We start from the raw sequence: 20,541 nt of genomic DNA, 5'->3' as shown, positions 1-20,541 counted from the left end.
GAGATGGTGCTATTTGCCCGAGATTGGACAGTTGAGCAATTGGCCGAAGGCAATTAACTGTAAACAAACTTGAACGTACGAGAGACAGAAAAATACATCAAGCAAATGCAATTTAAAGCTGATAAGACAGAAAAAATCTCCTTGGTTTTCCTTTGGGAAACCTAAACGCACCATGCGTATATGGCAATTGTCAAGCAAATGTTAAGAAATTGTGGATTCATACGCTTACGTGCTCCATGGTAATGGCGTAGACTCAATACTACATAACAGGTGTTACTCTAGTCTGAATTAAGTACCTGTTAAGTCGATACGTAAGATTTAACGTAGGACTTGAATAGAATAGTTGGTTGTGTGTCATAAAGCTGAGAAGTTAACTCGATGAAATTGGATTTGAGGCAGCGATCATTTGTAGGTTTGTTTTAAATGTTAAGAAAGAGAGGGTTGGATTTTGGGGCATTAAAGTGGTATCTACTTGCCACCTTTAATGCTTCGCTTACCCTCCTTTTAATGGATTTGATGGAAGCAATTCAAGGACCCTCTTTAGTAGACACGCCTCTCTTGCATGAATGCTGTTCTTGAAAATCCAAAGGAAAGAAAGAGTGGGGGAGTTCACTGCCTGCACTTTGTTTGTTTACAAAGTTTTCCTCAATTGGGTCTCCTCCTTTCATTCATCTCACTCCTTTTCTACTCCCTTAAGTTTGAAAATCGGAAACATGCAGAGCCAAAAGTGAAGAAATTTGACTGGTCAGGCAACCTGAAAAGAGAGCAAGAAGTTTGGAAGGATAATGAAACTCACAGAGCTGTCTTTAGCTCCGACACAGTTTGTTCTCGAAAAAAGTACGAATAGTTCATCATCAGAATCTGAAAAAAACCCTTCCAGGAAGAGGAAGTTCTCCTTTGATCAGTACCTGTCCAAGAATGGATCACCAATCCAAGCAAGTGTCGACCTTCATGTTAAAGACCCCCTACCATTGGATTGGGAGCAATGCCTTGATCTTGAAGTATCGATCTCTCTTTCTTTCTATATATATTGCTTGTTTGACACATTTTAACTATACAGTTTTTCTAGTTATAGAAGTACTGAAATGTCATGGTTTAATGCCTACACATGTCAATAAAACTAAGACTTGCAATACTGTGAAGCTTATCTTCAAAGAAAGTATAAAGTTGTTCTCGATTCTGATTTTTCTCAAACATGCATCTTCTTAGTACTTCGATGAAGTACATATGTTTTCTTGTCACTTCAATTGTCCGATATTGGCTAACATTTTGTTTTTTGCAGTCAGGCAGAATGTATTATCTGAACAGAAAAACACTGAGAAAGAGTTGGAGCAGGCCCCATAACCAAAAGCTAGACCTTGAGCTCAACATGTCATCGACAGTAGTTTCAAACTGTCTTGATCAGTGCAGCAGCTCCAACAATTCACTTGAAGCTTCTAACAAGATCCATGCCCCAAGCAACAGCAACATGGTAGCTTTGGCATGTTTGAATTGCCATCTTCTGGTCATACTCTCCAAATCCTCTCCTTCTTGCCCCAACTGCAAGTATATCCACTCTCTTCCAGTCCTTCAATCCCCACTGCCGAAGGTCTCTCCCTCCAAGTCCTTGAGTACTTTAAGCCTCTTGAACTAATGGCCTCGACTCGAGATACGAAGTATGTAGTCGGCAAGCAGAATCATAAGATGATCATTTGATGAAGCTATGTATGTTATGATCAGATCCATGTTGTACTTGTTCATAAAGAAGAAAAAAAAAACGAAGTAAATATAATCTAGCTATGAAAGCTTAATTTTCCTGCAATCTACTTCTACAAATCGATTGCTCTGATGATTCTTCTGTGCCCGTACAATTTGCTACATATTTTGATCCTTAATTGCCATGTCCATCAACACACAGTGGTTCATTAATTATGAGGAATAAAGAACATATCTACTAATTCTGAATCCGGGGTCACCTTTCCAAGGCAAAATCAATATTGAGAGCTGATCACAGCAACACGGTACAGCTGCTTCAGTTTCCGAAACCCATTCCAGTTGTTGGGTATTAATGGATATTTTGACGCCCCAAAAATAGGAAGTTAAGAGTTTTTCTATCCCAAAAGTTGCAACCTAAATTGCCAAAGAAACCTCTCAATCTTAACTATTTTTTGAAAAATAAGCTACAAAAACTATTTAGATAGTGGCTAAATCAATTGTTTCGGTTTTTTTTTTTTTGGTGCATGTCTCAACTAAAAGGACTTTAAATTAATTATAGAGATCTTCTTGTTATGAGAGAACATATTTTTGTAGTTTTTGAATTTTTTTTAGTAATGAAAACTACAACCATACTAATTACAATGGAAATTCCAGGCCTAAATTCCAAGTCTATGATTACAAGCTTACTGTTAAAAACCTATTGAATTATAAGTCTATTGTTATCAACCTATAATTATATAGTTATTTGATCAACATGTTTTGAAGATAATGTAAATTTGATAAAAATATTTTGAAGTTCTTGCAAGCATGAAATATCATGGAGAACATAGATCCCTTTTTGCATTATAACACTAGTAATGTTGATTAATTTCTTGTTTTAAGAGTCATATATAGTTACAAAAATCTTTACCAACTCTAATTAGCAATCAAGTATAGATTCATGTCCTATACTTCATTTTTTATTGGTTAATTTTGTGAATAACACCAATCTAAACAAGTCTCGTCCGCAATTGATTTTTAACCAAACTTGAAAAGTTCAAACTTGATTTCTTAACTAGTTTGGACTTTGAAATAAATTATGTGAGAGTTATCTTAATATAGTGATGAATCCCTAAAAAAATAAAAATTAAAGAACAAGAAAATGACATAAAATATAAAGACCTAAAATTTAGATTTAAAGATAACTTGGATGATTATTAAAAAAAAAGTTCAACATTAAAAAAAATTGAACCTATCAAGTTTTTTAAATATTGAAACAATAATATATTAGATCAATTCTGGTAAGCTCTAGTTAACTTGTCAAAACCGTGACCTATATTATGATTTCAATGGATTCAATAATATTTTTTTTTTAATTTTAATTTTATGATAAATAATAAAGAAGAAGAAGATTAAAATATATGAGAGTTGACCTGATGTAACTTGGTTGATTTGATGGGTTTATAACCAACCCGAACTACTAGTAAAAATATAATTTCATTAAAAAAAATAAAGACTACATCCTTTTTTAAAAAAAAAAAACATTATTGAGATAACAACTTATTGAATTGTTCATGTCAATTTGGGTTGACTTGTAAAATTCATAGCCTGAGTTATAAGATCATGATACCCTATATTGAAACTCAATTTCTAATCAATCCAATATTGAAGGATAAAATTGAGAAAAAATCAATTAAGAAATGAATTTATTCAACTTGAATTACTCTACTAAATAAATAATCTGAGTCATGAAATTAGAATAACACCATAAAAAATAAATTAAAATAAATTATGAAGTTTAATTCCTAATCAACCCAATATTGAAAGTTAAAATTAAAAATAGTCAATTAAAAAAAATATAAAAAAGACCCGAGTTAACTTTAGTTAATCCACCAAATCTATAATCTAGGTCATTAGATTATGATAATTTATAAAAATAAAATTGAAAAAAATAACCCTAGGAAACTTGGGTTTCCTAGCCAAACTTGCTACGCTAGTCATGAGAATAAAATAAACCTATATAAAACAAATTGAAAAACATTATGAAGTATAATTTCGTATTTGTTATTGTATTTACTTTTAATACTTTACTTGTTAAATAGTTAATCTAGATTTATATTGTATAACACTTGGTACTTTCATAACTCAATTGTATGGTATAACCGATATTTGTACTATGAAAGGAACTTGATTTGTTGTCAACGTAAGTTATAATCATTATTCGAATAAGATAACTAATATAATCATGTTAACAATTTATAATCTGATTGTAACTTTTTTGTGTCTGGTTTTCAGTTGAGTAATAAAAGGAGTTCATAATATACTTGTTTGAAATATTATTAGTGGATCTTCTAATCTTGATAATTATTTTATTCTTATTTAAATCCTCACATTAATCTTACATCTCAAAGTTCTCTTCAACTTATCATTATTATTATTATTATTATTATTATTATTATTATATAGTTAACCTCCTTGTGGTTTGACCCTCATCTTAATGAGTTATTTATTATTTTGACACTCCTACTTTTAAAATAAGATATCAACTTTTTGGCCATGTCAATACACTTGACCTATTTATACCATTCTTTTTGTTCTTATCTTTTCAAACCTAGAAACAACATAAAAACACTCCAAAAACCGAACATCATACTGAATAAAAACCGAACATCATACTGCAACTGCATGTAAGAAAACTTTATGGACTCCGATCTTTTTTTTCCTGCATGGTTGATAAAGAAAACTATTATCATTATACTTTTTTAACCCAGACGAATTTATTAACATAAAATTTAACCCTTTTCCTTTAGTGGAATGTGGCTAACCATAATAGTTTCTATCTTTTCATCATTTCTTTTCTCTCAAAACCAAAGGATTGAAAGATGATTAAAATTAAATATGAAAACTGAAATATAGACTAATAAAATATTAGGGATAAAAGGAAGATAATATCTTCATGTCACTATAGCAATGCAATGATATGAATATTGCTTTTTATTTCTGGAGCTACAGTATCCTTGCTATTTAGTTTTTATAAATTATAATATAATTATAATTTAGCCAACCGTCTTGGAGTATATTGTCGGAGAAAAATGTTTCTTTACATTGTAAAAAAAGAACAAACAGGCATCATTAACTTGTTTTCTAATAATAAGAAAACTATTAATTGTAAATTTAAAATTTAACATGTATTTAAATATAATATATTGAAGCTTATACATGCAAACAAAATTTAAAATGAACTGTTAATGTTAATTAAATATTAAGTTGTGAAATTAAAAAAAATACACAAATTAAAATATTTAATATATATTATGTCGTGGGAGCCTTTAAATTTATTTCACTTGATTACATGGAACTAATTTATCTATAAAAAGAGTAATAATTTAAATTTTATTAAAATAAACTAATTTGTTAGTATAAATCTTACTTTTCTTATTAATATCTTTAATTTCAATAAAAAATATAACATTTTATTATATGCTATTTATTTAATAAAAACCAAAAGCAACATACCACAAAAAAAAAATATAAACAATTAAAATAAGGACAAAATATATCTCTACCATTTTATTATATGTTATTTATTTCTAACTGAGTTAGATCATAATTATGATATATAAACTAAAGTGTTATGAGTTGGAATTATCTTTAAAATGATATGGTTTTAAATAAAATAAAATAAAAACTAAAATAATGTATTTCAAGCAATGTTTTAAAATATTTTTAGAATTAATTTGATTAAGTTAATTAAATCACAAATTAACTTGTCATTTTACTGAATTTAACCAAGTTAATTTATATTTTAATTACAAAAATAACCTAAATTATATTTTAAATTAATATATTAGCTCGCTTAGAAGTAGTAATTGTGGTTTAAGTATTTTTTACTTGAAAATATATAAAAATAATATTTTTTTTATTTTTTAAAATTATTTTTGATATCTATATATTGAAATGATTTGAAAACAATAAAATTTAAAGAAAAGAAAAATATAACAATTTTTTTTTAAAATCATATTTAAAACAGAAAAAACAAACAATTATTTAAAACATATTCTTTTAAATTGTTAAAAAAAAGAAGAAGAAAAGATTCGGTGCGAACAAACATCGCCTATGCACCTTAAAAAGAAGAAAAAGAAAAAAGAAAAAATCAATTCAACTGTTTCCCTCCATGCCTCAGGCGCGTGAGTGCCTGTCTCGTTAGTGAATCCCCAAGCCACAAAACAAAGAGAAAAAGTCAAAATTCTCCTTAGCCTTTCATTTGAAAGGTTAAGAGGGAGCGAGCGAGCCTGAAAATGCAATGGCAATGTGGGGTTCTTCAATGGTAGACAGTCTGAGAATAAGCACAATAATATTGGGTTTATCAAACCTAACGGTGGTGATTGTTGGTGGGGTGCTTCTGTTTCCTGTATTTCCTGGTTGTGACGTTGACAGAATAACTATTCTTGTTGTTATGGCGTCTTTGGCTGCTGCTTTCAAAATCTTTGCCATGTTTAACTATGGGATTGCCCAAAAGGCTACTGCCATTACCATTCTTGATTCTCCTCCTGATACTTCTGTTGTTGACTCCATTAATCTCCTTCGAAGACGGTATATATCTGCTCTCTCCTTTCTTTCTTTTTTAAAAGAGGTTTGTTGTTTCTTGTTGTTTGAGCTCATTTCAGCTGAGAATGGTTTCAATGGGTTTCGGAAAGTGTTGTGTCTTATTGGTTTTAGAGGATGGTTTTTAGAAATGGGTTGTCTTTCTCACTTTTGTTCTTGCCTAATTTTTTATATAGAGGATTAGTATGTTTGAGAGCCAGATGGCAAGGATACATGTTAAGGATTAGTATGTTTAAGAGCCGGATGGCAAGGATACCTTTTAAGTTACTAAAAAAATGTGAAATATCAATCATAGGTTTGTCTTTCTCCTCTTTGTCAGAGTTAAATCAGAGAAGACTAGAGTTAATCTGGTGACATGAGGTACTGCCCGTGATTGGATCACTAAGGAGTTCCTTTTTAGAAACGTTGCTGTAGTGGGAAAGTAGTTGTAGAGTTTTTCCCGAAAGCCACGTTCCCCTTGGCTTAAAATGATTTGGACTAGTCATGGTTCTCAGCAAAATGATTGAAGATTCTGAGTGCTGGAGCCTATGTTACTTGTATCGTCACACAGGGCAACCCCTCTTTTCTTCTTTAGAAAATTTTATGGTTAGTTTTGGTGTTCACTTTTGAAGGATTTTTGTGGAGGGGACTTTCCTATCTCTATAACTGAGTAAAATCCCAGTTTCTATGTATTGGATGGAGATCGATGGTGTTTCTTGAGAACTCCATTTTGTATTTTTGGAATTTAAAGAAAATAAGATAATGGAAATCTCAACTCTTACTCCCACATCCTTGATTCTTAGCTTGTACTGTAGATTGGAGGGTTTGGATATCTTTTATTGCATTCCTTTTTTTAAAGGTCTTGTTCATTCTTCTTATTTCTTTAATTTTTTATTAACTATATTTTGAAGGCCCAGATACCTAAAGTTGTGGACTTCTGTTTCGTAGTTGGTTCTTAGTTGGACAAACACCACTGTTTATAATGGATGGGAAGACTGTACAAGTTTTTGATTAAAACTGTACAAGTTTTTGATTCTTGATGTGCATGTTGAGTGTTTTAAGAGTGGTGAGAATCATGAATATTTTCCTTCAAATTTTTGTTACTTGGAGCGCATGTGATAGGCCTTTCAGTATTTGTGCTGTCAAGGTCATCCTTTCTGTAACTTTCTTGAATAATGGGTTCTCCTATGATCTTCAGCGAATTTGCTTGGGAGGTGATTGCTGGGAGAAAGATAATTTTCTTTTTAATGAACAGAAACAATGAAATGATTTAAGGATCGAGCAAAAGGGGGTTTGAGTAGTAAATTTTGGTTTCTTTGTAAATTGTTCAAAGCATATTTCTTCAGCTAGGTTCAAGTATTGGTAAACATTCGTGTGATGCAAAATTTAAGTAGGGAATGTGCTTGAAAATTTTATTTTGACCTTACAAACTTACCTAAGTATACTTCGCCAGTCTGCTTTGCTTTGTAACTCAATTTAATAAAAAAATATTTCTCACTGGACAGCAGAGGTACAAAACATGGCTTTGGTGAAGTCGGTTTGCATTGGCAATGACTCTACTGCAAACTGCGACTGCAATTTACCTTGTGGCTGAATTTGTGTCTCATGACGGAACATCAAGTAAATGTCTCACAGGTAAAAAGAGTTAGTTTGTTTATATGTTCTTATAGTGTTTCTTATTTTTTGTGAACAATATCAGTAGCAATGCTTGTTTCTTCGCTATTTCATCATTAACATCACTGTACTTCCATCTGTTAAATGTTAGCTCAATCATTGCCAACTTCTACAATTCTGAATCTACATTTGTTGGCTCAAGTATCTGCTGTAGAAGGTGTTGAAAATCTGATTTTTATTGAAACTCAAGATGGGAAGTAGAATCTAGAGTGGAGCAGGGATTACCGGATCAGGTCCTCCAAAAGTAGATTGGCTGATAATTAGATTGAAGTTATCAAGATCAGCCTCCATTTGAGTTCTCTTAAAGTCAAAGTAATAAAAAAATCAAGGAAATTGTTTGGAGTTCATGTTAGTTTGGCTAAGAAGTTGGGGAATGAATCATTAAATGCAGCAAGAAATTATGAAGATCCCCCTGCACCATTCTCTTCAAACTTGATGGTAAGTCTTCTTATCTGCACTTTTTTCAGAGCATAAACTAGCTATAGAGCGTTTTGCTACCTTGCAATGGAGTTCCACAGCTGATAATTGCAACATTTTGAGCCTTTGTTGAGATTTTTGGTGGACCTAGGTGGCAGATTATATATAGGATTTGATCATGTGAAGAGGCAATGATTTGGTCTCACAATCAGTTACCATTTAGCTTTACTAATTTTAGAGTTGTGTTATTACGCTGAATATTTTTTGTTTATGTCATTCCATGTTTATTTCAATTCATCATCATTGAAAGTTTTTATTTAACTTGGATTCTGTTTCCATTTAGTTAGGGAATATCGGCTATAAATGCACCTATGAATTTGTTTTCCATTAGCCTTTTTGATGAACAAACTTTGGCTCCTGAGTTTTCTCTTAGATTCAAGGGTTTAGCCTAGCAGATGCTAGAGTGCATTTCTCTTCTCCTGAAAAAATTTGAGTTCTTTTGAAAAATGTTTCTAATGCAGGGACAGCTTCAAATGGTAACAAGTGGAAGACAGAACTACTCATTCCATTTGTTATCACAATTTGTTCTGTTCCACTAATGCATTTTTTTGTGGGACCTGCGGTCCTAAGATGGAGGTCTTTTTATGAAACCCAAGATGATGCATGGAAGGCACACTATCAGGAGGTGTTTGACCATGGAATTCGTGAGGCTTTGTGCTGCCTGGGGCGTGTCAAATACATGTATGCTTCTATGCATTGGATTAACCTCTGATATTGAATTTTTTTCAACTATCTGATAGTCAACTTCTTTCTCCAATTCCTCTAGGGAGGCGCCTAAGGAAGATGAAGTTTACTCAGTAGCACAATTATTGGGTGATCTTGTTGCCTACCGTGCATCAGGCACTGGGCATTTGGAACTTCTAGCAGGTTTGTTTTCACCTCATGCAGTTGCATGTTGCACATTGAGTTGTTAGTATTCTATAGTCTCTATCATAATATGAAGATCTGTTAGGTGTGCTTCATCTTCTAAAAGGGCTTTAAGATCTAGAGATCATTATTAAGATGGAATCCTAAAGGCACACCAAATTAATCTTTAGTTCATCAGTGGGATATGAAGATGTCACACTTTTACTTTGTTTGCACAAGATGCTTATCTTATTTTTTTTCTTCTCTTGATCTTCTATCTAGTATTATTCAACATAATGCCATAAAGTTTACTCCAGGAGTACCCACCAGTACTATACTATACGATGGGAATTAAGCCATATATGTGAAACTAGAGCTCCCCTTAAGAGATTTCGGAAAATAAAGAACAGATAAAAGAAAGGTGTTGTCAGTAAATTGGCAATTTGTCCATATGGCTAAATTTCAATGGAAGTTGTACTGAGTGGTCAGTACTCTTGGAGTACTGAAGTTTTTCTCTTGCCAATTATGTTCAAGCTTAAGGTTTTCTCTGCCAGACCTATAGTCTTGATTCATTTGTTTGTTCCTAAAATTCATTTTATTGCCAAACTTTGACTTTTTTTAGTCATAAATTAGAAAATCTCACTCTGTAATTGGGGTATTAGAAATGATTTGGACTGGAGCCTTCTCCCCCATCATACTGGATTTCTACATTGCATTTAGTTCAATCATGTTTTGGAAGAGAGTATTAAAATTATGAAAGAGAGTGTAATCAACAGAAAAGAAAAGAGATATTGGTCTTTTTAAAGCGTTAATGGGACCAGTTGTTATACAGTCTCAACTCATCAGACATCTAAATAGGATACAGCAGAGTCACTGTTGCAGAGATTCTAAAACAATCTTTATCAGAAGATGCATGTTTTTAATTGCAGACACACACCACGCGCATTCCCACTCACATGTTCATATTCTGAATAGTCTTTTCATCTTTACTATTTCTGATTTTCACAAACTTCTTAGTTTAAAGGGCATCAGAGCTGATTATATCCATTCCTTCATCACATTCATAATCAATCATGTGAAGAAGATTGATTTGTTTGTGCAAGGGGCATTCACTTGAGAAGGGACCTTCGGATTTCAAGAACCGTGAGATTTATTCTTCCTTTTATTTTCAGTTTATATTATGAATAAGTATGGTTGTTTTTCTATGCATATTTTCTATGATTGTTGTTGATAATTGCTAGAGCGGAACTCTAAGTTATTATTGTGAACAATTTATTGCTAAGTTTGATATCAATACCGGAGTTGTGATGTATGAACTTGTGAAGCAACTAAGCTTGATAATTGTGGCGGAACTACATTATTAAACTTAGGGAGAACACTTAAATATCTAGTTCTTAGGGCTGCCATTGAACTAAATCATTAATGCGGACATTGTGATTGTTTGTTGGTTAGGGTTAGTTATACGGCGGATCCGTTAATTAACCAACATTAAGAAAAGATAAAAATTCAGAATATAAATTGTAGTTTTGTTTCAAGGATCAGTTCTAATTTTCGTTGGTGGATGTGTGTTTGCAACCAAGGTTTGTTTTCTTGATAAATTTCGATTTCAATTGATTTTGTTTGCTAGTTTAATTTCTTCCATAGTTTAGATCATCACAAATCAAAACCCTCCAATTGCATAACGTATAGCATAAAAATCTGAACTAAATCTTCCTTGTGGGATCGACCCCTTGCTTGCTCTATACTATCTTGTGTGTTGTGTTTTAAGCTAGGGTAATTAATTTGTGTGACCACGACATCGCAACACAGTGTTATAAGGGACTTGATATTGGTTTAAATGTTGAATGGAAGATGCTTCGCACACTGAAATTTTACAAACAAATGTGGCGTCCAATGAGGCTTCCCACACATATACCTTGTAACTTCCATGTTATGGAACCTATGACATCTCTGTGTTCGTAATAGCCTATGGATTGATGCATGAGCACACTTCTTAAATAATCATTTGCAAGTGTGTTTGTGGTTTGTTTTGTAAGATTGGCATTACTCGTACTGATAGGTGTCCTTGATGGATTTAGTTTTGCTGTACTCTTGGTAAGTTGATTTGGTTTTTTTCTGATCTCCATGCTGGGGCTGATAAGTCAACCATTTGTTTGCTGGGAAAGTAGAGTGTACCTGTTTCTCTAGGACCTATGTCTGCCTGGGTTTGATTATTGAGTTAATGAGAAAGTAAATCCCATATCATGTAGGTGCCATTACTGAGCCCCACAGCTGTTTAGATTCTCCATTTACTGCTGCTGCTGCTATCTTTTAACTTGTTCATCCCCAATTCATTATATGAAAAAGACAACTCAGTTCTTCGGTGTAGACTGTTGCCTAAACTCTGAAGTCTCCGTCTATTGTTTTCTTTGTTCTCTAGTATAGCCTTTTTCATGTATACCTTCAATGCAGTATGCTATTTCTGCAGGTCTAGCTTTCTTGCAAAGGCATAGTGAATCACCTAAATCTCATGATGAAATGGTAGAAGCACCCAGAGAAAAGATTCAGGAGGCCTTTGTTTTTCATCAATTTGCTGAAGCTGCATATGCTGTACTGTGATTCAACTTTCTAATTAGTCTTAAGTACATTTTTTTTTCCAATTTTGAGAAGATTACCAGGGTAAATTTTGTAAAGCTGCTATGTTTTTCAGGGCCCGTTGCTTGATTTTGGAAGACATACTATATTTTTTCCTTGTAATAGGTCATTTATTCACTGGGTATCTCGCTTAATGCACATATACATTAATATGGCATACATCTTCATTATGTTAATGGGAATTAAAGGATCTTGATCTTTTTAATGTTCTACTGATCAAAACATTGGTCTGCATGCTAGGGTTTTGTTTGTGAGAGAGAAGTCACGTGATTTCTAAAACCATAGGAGGTTTTCTTGTTGTTTCCCTCAAAGAAACCCGGGCTTCAAATAAAGGAATATTACTCCACCTCGTTTCCCTTAAAGAAACCTAGGCTTGAACGAAAGGATTACTCCTTTCCATGCTCCCAATCGTACGTGTGAGAGAGAATGAGGACTGAACCTGTTGTTTGAAAAGCAACTCATAGCTCGCTCGAACCTTGGAATTATAGCCTAGCATGTTATGAATTCTGGTTTTAGGCCTAGGGCACGTAATACTTATGTGCTCTTATGCAAATTACACAACATGCCATGCCATCTTACGTACGAGAGCAAGAGATTTTCCCATTCCTAGATTGATCATGCATGAATGCCTTTTCGTCTCTCAGGTGGCCCTCACTCTCTGGAGATAACTGGTGGCGGGGTCATGCAGCAGCTTTTTTAAAATATATTAATTTACCCTCTGAAGCTCTTCTACATGGTCGTGTTTGTCAGGTGAAATTCATGTCCTGGTGTTTTCTTATCCTAACTGCAGTAAAAAAAATGTTTGGACATGGTTTCTTATTTTGGATTGTGTTTGTTTCTCCAAATTAGATAGGAAAGTGAGATGCCAAGCATTTGTTCTTGGAATCCAACTTCCCAGAAATCTCATATTCCAAGACCCTTTTCTTTTCCTTTTCAAGTGCGATGGAAACGAATTTTAACGTTGTAACAGAGTGACAGATATGTAGGAAAATTGTTCAAAAAATGTTAGAATAATAATACACTCAATTTAGTTTTTTATTTTCCATATATAAAATGTACTCCGGTAGGTAAGTTTTTTATAGAAAAAATAAAGAACACTTTTCTAACAAAATAAATTCTAAATCTCGAGTATTTTTCTTAAAGATATATTTTAAAAATTATTTATATTTTTCTACTGCCCCAGCTGCCATAATAATTGAATCTAGTAAAGATTGAAGTGTTTCATATTCATTCTGAAGTTCTCAATATATGAATAGATGACAATCTCCACAAGTTTGCACATTTAAGAATGCTAAACATCTGTTTCCTGCAGAATGTTATAACTTCATGTCCTCTTTTTTTATTCAGGAAAAATGTGATGTTGCATGCTTTGTTGTGGTTCTACATCATCTAAGATCTGTAGTGATCTCTGTAAGGGGAACTCAGACCCCTGAAGACCTCATAACAGATGATTTGGGCAGGGAATGCCTCCTTTCTAGAGACAACTTGGATTGATAAAGCATGTTCTCTCTCGCTCTCTCTTTCTCTATCTGGCTCGCCACACAGACACACAAGCATGTATGCCTCTCTGATAATTGTTAAGAAAGCATGAACTTCACTTCCAGAAAGAGTTTCTGGTTATTTATCAAATTTCTGCTAAAAGATGCATCTTCAATTCAATAAAATATTCTGGAGTTTTAAGTCATTATTATTCATGAAAGAAACAGAATTCATTATGATGATTTATTCAAACTAATGACTACACTGAGGACAGATACCAAAATTACAATACTAGATAAGAATTATAATCATTGTCAGAGATGCTTCTGTGTGTTCTCTCCCAAACCCTTTTTAAATCCTAAGCTTCTGTATATTATAAGCGCACCGCTGGAACTTAATGTTTTTGCTTTGTCGTGTAACGTTACCTATCGGCAGCTTTGCTTCTTGGACTTTGTCTAATACAGGGTGACTCCATCTCCTCCTAGCAGTCTTCCCTTATTGTTTGGTTGAAAATTGTTATGAATTGATGCCTTCATTTTTATTATGGTTTTCGTGCTCAACTGAACAAATTGTTTCTGGTCTGACACTTTCTTCCTCACAGTAGCAGCCATATTCAACCTGATGTGAAGCGAAAGGTGGAATCATCTTTCCCACACTATGGGCACTCTGGCATAGTTGAGGCTGCACGTGATCTTTATATTCAAATTGAAGGAGATCTTGCAGATAATGGTAATCAGTTTTTCTTTTTGCTTCATTACCTTTCGACCAAATTATCTTGGAAACAAATCATAGCATGACCCTTCAATTTTGTAGAAGTACCCATGTCTGAAACTTTTGCATGGATTAGTGCATTGGTGTTGCTCACAATCCAAGTAATGGAAAATTTTCTAAACTTGGGTTCTCGTAGAGTTGATTTGGCTTAAGCACTTGATATTTTGTAGAGTTATGTGATGAATGTCTTATTAATTTCTTTGATAATACTAAACTGTGTGGCATTGGTTGATTTCCTGCCTTTTTGTCACTCATTTATACCTTGATTCTGCATGAGTATCGATTAAAATAGATGTGCAATGACCTTATCTGTCTATACATGTATAGTGAATGTTAAATGATTTAAAGAATGGATCTGTGCCATCTAATGCGAGCTTATGATGTGGAATGTTTAAGGACCAGTGCATCTCGGGACAAATGTTATGGATAGGTTTTCTTTATCCTTGTGCTTTTCATAGTTTCATGCTTCAGGTGCTTTTGTGGGGTTTTCCATAGCTGATATTCAGCAGGAGTGGACTTCTTTATTATGAAAACAACTCTTTTCTTTTCTGTTTTCTGGAGGGTCTCTTGTTCTCTTTTTAGCTTTAGTAATACCTTTCTGTGCTTGTTATATGTTTCATTCACCTAAAACAGAAAACTACGAAATGCCAGTTAAATCATGAACTACTGCACTTCTTCCCCTTGGTAATGTATGCCTGCTTAATATATTTGCAATTTATATGGAGATACAGAATCAGAAAAGAGCTCTGGCTTGCTTTCCTCATTGCTGGGAGCTGGACGTGAATGCGATGGATATAGTTTGCGCATAGTTGGCCATTCCCTAGGAGGGGCGATTGCTGCTTTGCTAGGACTGAGGGTACATTTCCTACTCGAATAAAAACTTGATTACCTTCTATGCTTTTTGTTGTGTGTGTATACTTGAAGCAATTTGATTATCTTCTAAATGTTGAGGTTTGTGACACCTGATTGCAGTTCCACACCCTCTCCCGTCCCAAGTTGCTTTGATCACTTTGAGAAGTATTTATTTTCTTATGAAAAACTAACTTATTTGTTCACTTCTATCATTTTTTTGTGTATCAGCTATATAAACTGCACCCAACTTTACATGTCATAGCATGTTCAGACTCTTTGTTACAAGGTAATTAACCCCCCCCCCCCCGGGCATCAGCAGCTTCGACACAAATTTTCACCATTTTTCTTCCTTCAAATGTTTCTGTTATAAGTTTTGAGCTTTCTGCAGCATTGTACACAACAACAAATTTTCTACACGGCTTTCAGTTGGACCACTCCTACGGCTCCTTGCTGCTGCAATTGTGGCACTTGCACAGGATATTCCAAAGCTGATAAAGCCTTGATTTGTAGGCTTACTCGTCAATTCCTCTTTGTGAGCATAATCAAAGAGGGAGGATTGAGGTAGTTGATCCATCAGAGCTACATTCTGCAGCCACCACATTAGAAGAACTGGATCACAAAGACTATGTGGGTTAGTATTGATTATCTTGCTTGTCATAATGAACTACGTGCGCTTTTTTTTATGTAGATATTGAATACGATGTTCTACTAAATGATTTTGTCGCTGCAGGAAGCAAAAAGGCGGTTCATAGTAATTCTCTCTGGAATGAATTAGACAGGACCAATAGTGGCGGTGATACAGATGATGAAAATTTTGAAAATCCATTTTATGACAAGGCTGCTGTCATGAATTCATTAGATGATCCTGTATCACAGTTTTTGGAAACTGTCCCCGGGGCTGAAAATGCGTCAGCTGGCGATGATGCAAAGATGTTTCTACCAGGCCTTGTGATTCATATGGTACCACAACAAAGGCATGTCAGCATGCCCTTCTGGAAAGGCTGGAGCATTCAAGAGCGTGTACGGAATTATAATGCTTATTTAGCAAACAGAGAAATCTTTAAAGATATTGTTGTTTCACCAAATATGTTCTTTGATCATCTACCTTGGAGGTATGCCCAATGGATCTTTCCTTGAATCTTTTTGCCTGAAAAGATTGAAATATGTGTTCTTGACAAAATCATTACCTTTCAGATGTCACAACGCCATGAGAAAGGTGTTGGAATCTCAAAATGACAAAGGCCTGCTTGACATATCTCAAGTCGTGTGAGTTACATGCTTTCATTTTTTCGTCTGCCATTCTGGCTCGGAGCTGCATGTCTGATATCTAGTGGAGTAAGACTAAAGGAAAGAAAGATATAACCAAGATCTACAAGCGAGTCTGCATGAAGCAGACCCCAGACTTGGAAAAGGATAGGAGCACAAGCATGTTTAATTTTTACAGAAGAGTTTGCTCCACATTCCAATTTTCATGGTCAAGCTGCAGTCATTCAACAGAAAACTGTAAACATATAACAATCTCCAACCATTCTTTGCTAGCGGAGCATCCCCACAGTTAAATTTTACAGCAGATGTTTAACATTCCAACTTCCAAAACTCAAGACTGTTGACATTGTAGCTATTCTACAAATGATTTAAATCAAGATATTATTCACAAACACACTAATCGTAAAACCTGTTAAATATAGATGGACAAGAGCTAAGTGGTGTCTTGAAACTTTGATGGCTTGTTCTGACAATGAAAAACTCTCTCGCTCATCAATTTGTCTGAAAATTCTTGTAAAATTTGGTTGTTTATACTTCGCATAGCATTGCTCGGAAAAAAAAGTGTTCTGCAGTGCAAGATTGTCACTAGATAACAATTCCAGCTGCGCTCTCCACGTCTCTCTTTGTTTCATTACTCTTTCGCAGTTTCCATGTGCAATAGAAATAGGTAGCATCATGTATGTATTGATTGATGAATGTACCCCATCATATACGAAGCTCCGGTGCATGTCTTACGTTGTAACTAGTAATGAAAAGGATATGTTTTACTGATGCTTTGGAGTTGATATTGTGTCTCTGTTGGATCTTTGTCATGTCCATTAAGATATTCTGGAAACATCATGCCATTAATTGCTCATGGACAAATCTCAAATTAATTGAGACAATGATTCAAAAGCTGTCAGTTCTGAAAGATTGAAGATCATAATGAGATGCAGAGCCTACTTGACATTGCTATGCTTTTAAAGCTCATCTTTCAGCTGTTTTAGTCTAAATAGCATTGATCAGTTCAGGTGGATCACATGACTACCTAAAAGACGACAACTGCTATGTTTTTGATACCCCTTACTTTCAACTAGCTGTTCTGTTCTGTTAACTTCGTTGTTTGTATTGTCTTGTGGAAGGGTAGTTTAAGATGGATTAGGGTTTGCTGGTTTAACCCATATGGGCCAGATTTGATGAGACAAAAAAGAAAAAGAAAAATATGAGATCTAAGTATTTTCCGAGTTGAATTTTAGTTGAACTAGAACAAATATTGATATTGTAAAATTTAGTTGACTTGATTCGTTTAAAATTTTAGTAGATTAATATTAAAGATTTTTTTATTTTTAGAAAAAAAATTAAAACTATATTATTTTAATAAAAATAACTAACTTGATAATCCAGTGATCTAGATCTTTTTCTGGGTCGATCTTTAAATGGGATGACGACCTATGTTTTGGGTGAGATCCATTAAGAAACACAAAAGGGTAACCATATAATTGGTAGAATAATTTGTCCTCAATTCTATGATTTCAATTTGATGAATTCATTATTTACCAGGTCGAGCCCAAATTCATTGATTGTGAGCAATTTCTTGATTCTTCTTTTTGTCTTTGGGTTCCAGAAACAAAAAAGTTTGAGGGTGTTATTCCTCTCCTCGAGTGACCAGTCAACTATGGAGCCACAGTATGGGAGGGGAGCATGGATGTTTCCCTAGTGGTCGATATATGGGGCATAGATGTTTAATGCTTGCTTGTCTCCTTGCATATGCTAGTCACATGCCTGTCCTCTAATATTACTTAAAATTATTATGAGAATATTTAGATAATAAATATTTTTATTTAAAAATATATTAAAATAATTTTATTTTTATTTTTATAAATTTATTTTTAATATCAACAAACAAACGAAAACAACCATGCGAAAACATAAAACATCAATGTATACATTTTGGTTTCAAGAGGAGAAAGAGGCGAGGTTCTTGGATACAAATGTGAATCCAAGTCTTCAAGTGTCTGGTTGCTGGAGATCAAAGCTTGAGACTTTTAACGGTTTGGAAAAGTAAAGAGCACAGTGCTTTTGAGGGTGAGAACTGGAAGACCAGAGACAGCCACAATGTGAGGAGGCGGCCCCCATGAAGCCGTGGAAGCCTTCCTCTCGCAAACAGGACATGATTTGATAAATGACACGGTTTGGCTTTTGGGGTTTCTTAAGATCAAAATTTGCCCTAACACAGAGTGTAGGGTTTGTAGTGCGACCAGGGCTACAACAAGTACATGGCCGAATCATCGGACGTGCTGTCCTTTTGGAATTTAACCCTCTGTCGACCGTCCTAAGTGCTTCAGTACTTCACATTTGCTTTTCGTGGTCCTTCACTACATCCATCCAATGCGCGGTTGGAATATATTTGGAGGTTGTTTTTAACGTGATAATTGTTGTTTGGAATATATTTGGAGGTTGTTTTTAACGTCATAATCGTTGTTTTTTAAAATATATATTTTTAGTTTTATTTTTAATATTTTTATATTTAAACAATTTAAAAACATTAAAAAATTAATATGAAATATAAAAAAATTATTTTTTTAAAAAATATTCTTAAAACATAAAAAGTAACTAGATATAAGTACATGTTTGAATATATAGTAAAAGTTGTTTTTTGAAATTTTTTTTATTTAAAAATATATCAAAATAATATTTTTTAAAATTTTTATTAAACTTAATCTAGCATGATTGGTCAATTTAATTATTTATCAATTTAGAACTTGGCTTGTATAGAATTTCATACTAAATTAGGTAAAAATTAATTCAATTAAACTAAATTAATTCAGTAAATTAACTCGACACGGATGAAACCTAGTTTAACTTTTATTTTTAAAATATATTATTTTTATTTAAAAAAATAAAAACTTTAAACAAATTAATTTTAAATTAATTTTAATTAACCTAAATTAATCTGCAAAATTAATAACTAGCATTAAACTGAATAATAAAATGTAACATCTCACATCTTATGAAGTTGAAGCAAAGAAAGCAATGATTGTACCTAAGATAAAAATTTGATGATAACTTGCTATTTATATTTATATTTAAATCATCTCACATGTCCATCCGGCCTATCCTTTTGGATAGGTTATCATAGAGAGAAATATATCAAAATAATATTTTTTTAAAATATTGTTAAACTTAATCTAGCATGATTGGTCAATCTAATTATCTATCAATTTAGAACTATAGAATTTCATGCTAAATTAGGTGAAAATTAATTCAATTAAACTAAATCAACTGAGTAAATTAACTCAACACGGATAAAACTTAATTTAATTTTTATTTTTTAAAATATATTATTTTTATTTAAAAAAAAATAAAAACTTTAAACAAATTAATTTTAAATTAATTTTAATTAACCTAAATTAATCTGCAAAATTAATAACTAGCATTAAACTGAATAATAAAATGTAACATCTCACATCTTATGAAGTTGAAGCAAAGAAAGCAATGATTGTACCTAAGATAAAAATTTGATGATAACTTGCTATTTATATTTATATTTAAATCATCTCACATCTCCATCCTGTCTATCCTTTTAGATAGGTTATCATAAAGAGTGACTCTTTTTATATATATAAACACGAAAATAATAATAAAAAACTAAAAAATATTAATTTAAAAATTTAAAAATAAAAATAAAATAAAAAAACAATTCAAACCGCAATATCAAACAATGCTTAAACCTTTGATAATTATAAGATTAGACACCTTTTTTAAAAAAAAAATTTTTTTTTACTTCCTTTGATACTTTTGCTTGTTTATGTTCATGTTTTAAATTTAAAGTATCAAAATATTAATTTTATTTTTTGAGCATTGTTCTGTGTATCATATGACATGAGCTTTCAATCTGAGCTCGTACCTATTAGGATTGAAATGTGTTTATTTTTGTATTCAAAAAACATTTTTGATTAATTTTTTTTATTTTAAATTATTTTTTATAATTTTAAATTATTTAGATATATTAAAATTAAAAAAATATTTTAAAATTAAAAAGACCGCAATCTGACGCCCTGCCTTAACTGGGCGAGTAGCGTTGTGTGAGTAACACGTGATGGTTGCCAGAGCATAGGAATACAAGATAGGGAGACCACCGGCCCACGTGGAGAGCCAATAACTGATCTTGTTTGATTATTACAAGGACAAAGCTCACTTGATGACTTAGAATTACGTGTGTCCAGGAAGCTCCGCCTCGACAAGTCCCTTTCCAAGCCGGGGTAGAAGACGAACTCTCCTCCCTGTTTCGGGTTAGCAATATAT

The 20,541-nt window shown here is 33.0% G+C and overlaps 1 protein-coding gene and 1 pseudogene across 1 annotated transcript; both read left to right on the top strand.

Moving 5' to 3' along the window:
• The first annotated feature begins 517 nt into the window (after positions 1-517).
• Positions 518-1,798, top strand: LOC105138424 (uncharacterized). The gene is made up of 2 exons (XM_011044488.1): positions 518-1,001; positions 1,283-1,798. The coding sequence occupies exons 1-2, from the start codon at positions 786-788 to the stop codon at positions 1,631-1,633; spliced, it is 567 nt and encodes a 188-aa protein (XP_011042790.1). The 5' UTR covers positions 518-785; the 3' UTR covers positions 1,634-1,798.
• A 4,016-nt stretch (positions 1,799-5,814) lies between these two features.
• On the top strand, positions 5,815-16,636 carry LOC105138439 (sn1-specific diacylglycerol lipase beta-like; annotated as a pseudogene).
• Positions 16,637-20,541: the final 3,905 nt, after the last annotated feature.

This window comes from Populus euphratica, unplaced genomic scaffold, assembly GCF_000495115.2.
Source record: "Populus euphratica unplaced genomic scaffold, PopEup_1.0 scaffold102.1, whole genome shotgun sequence".
Lineage (NCBI taxonomy): Eukaryota > Viridiplantae > Streptophyta > Magnoliopsida > Malpighiales > Salicaceae > Populus > Populus euphratica.
Note: the sequence above shows the minus strand (reverse complement) of the source record. Positions and strands in the feature narration are given on the sequence as shown.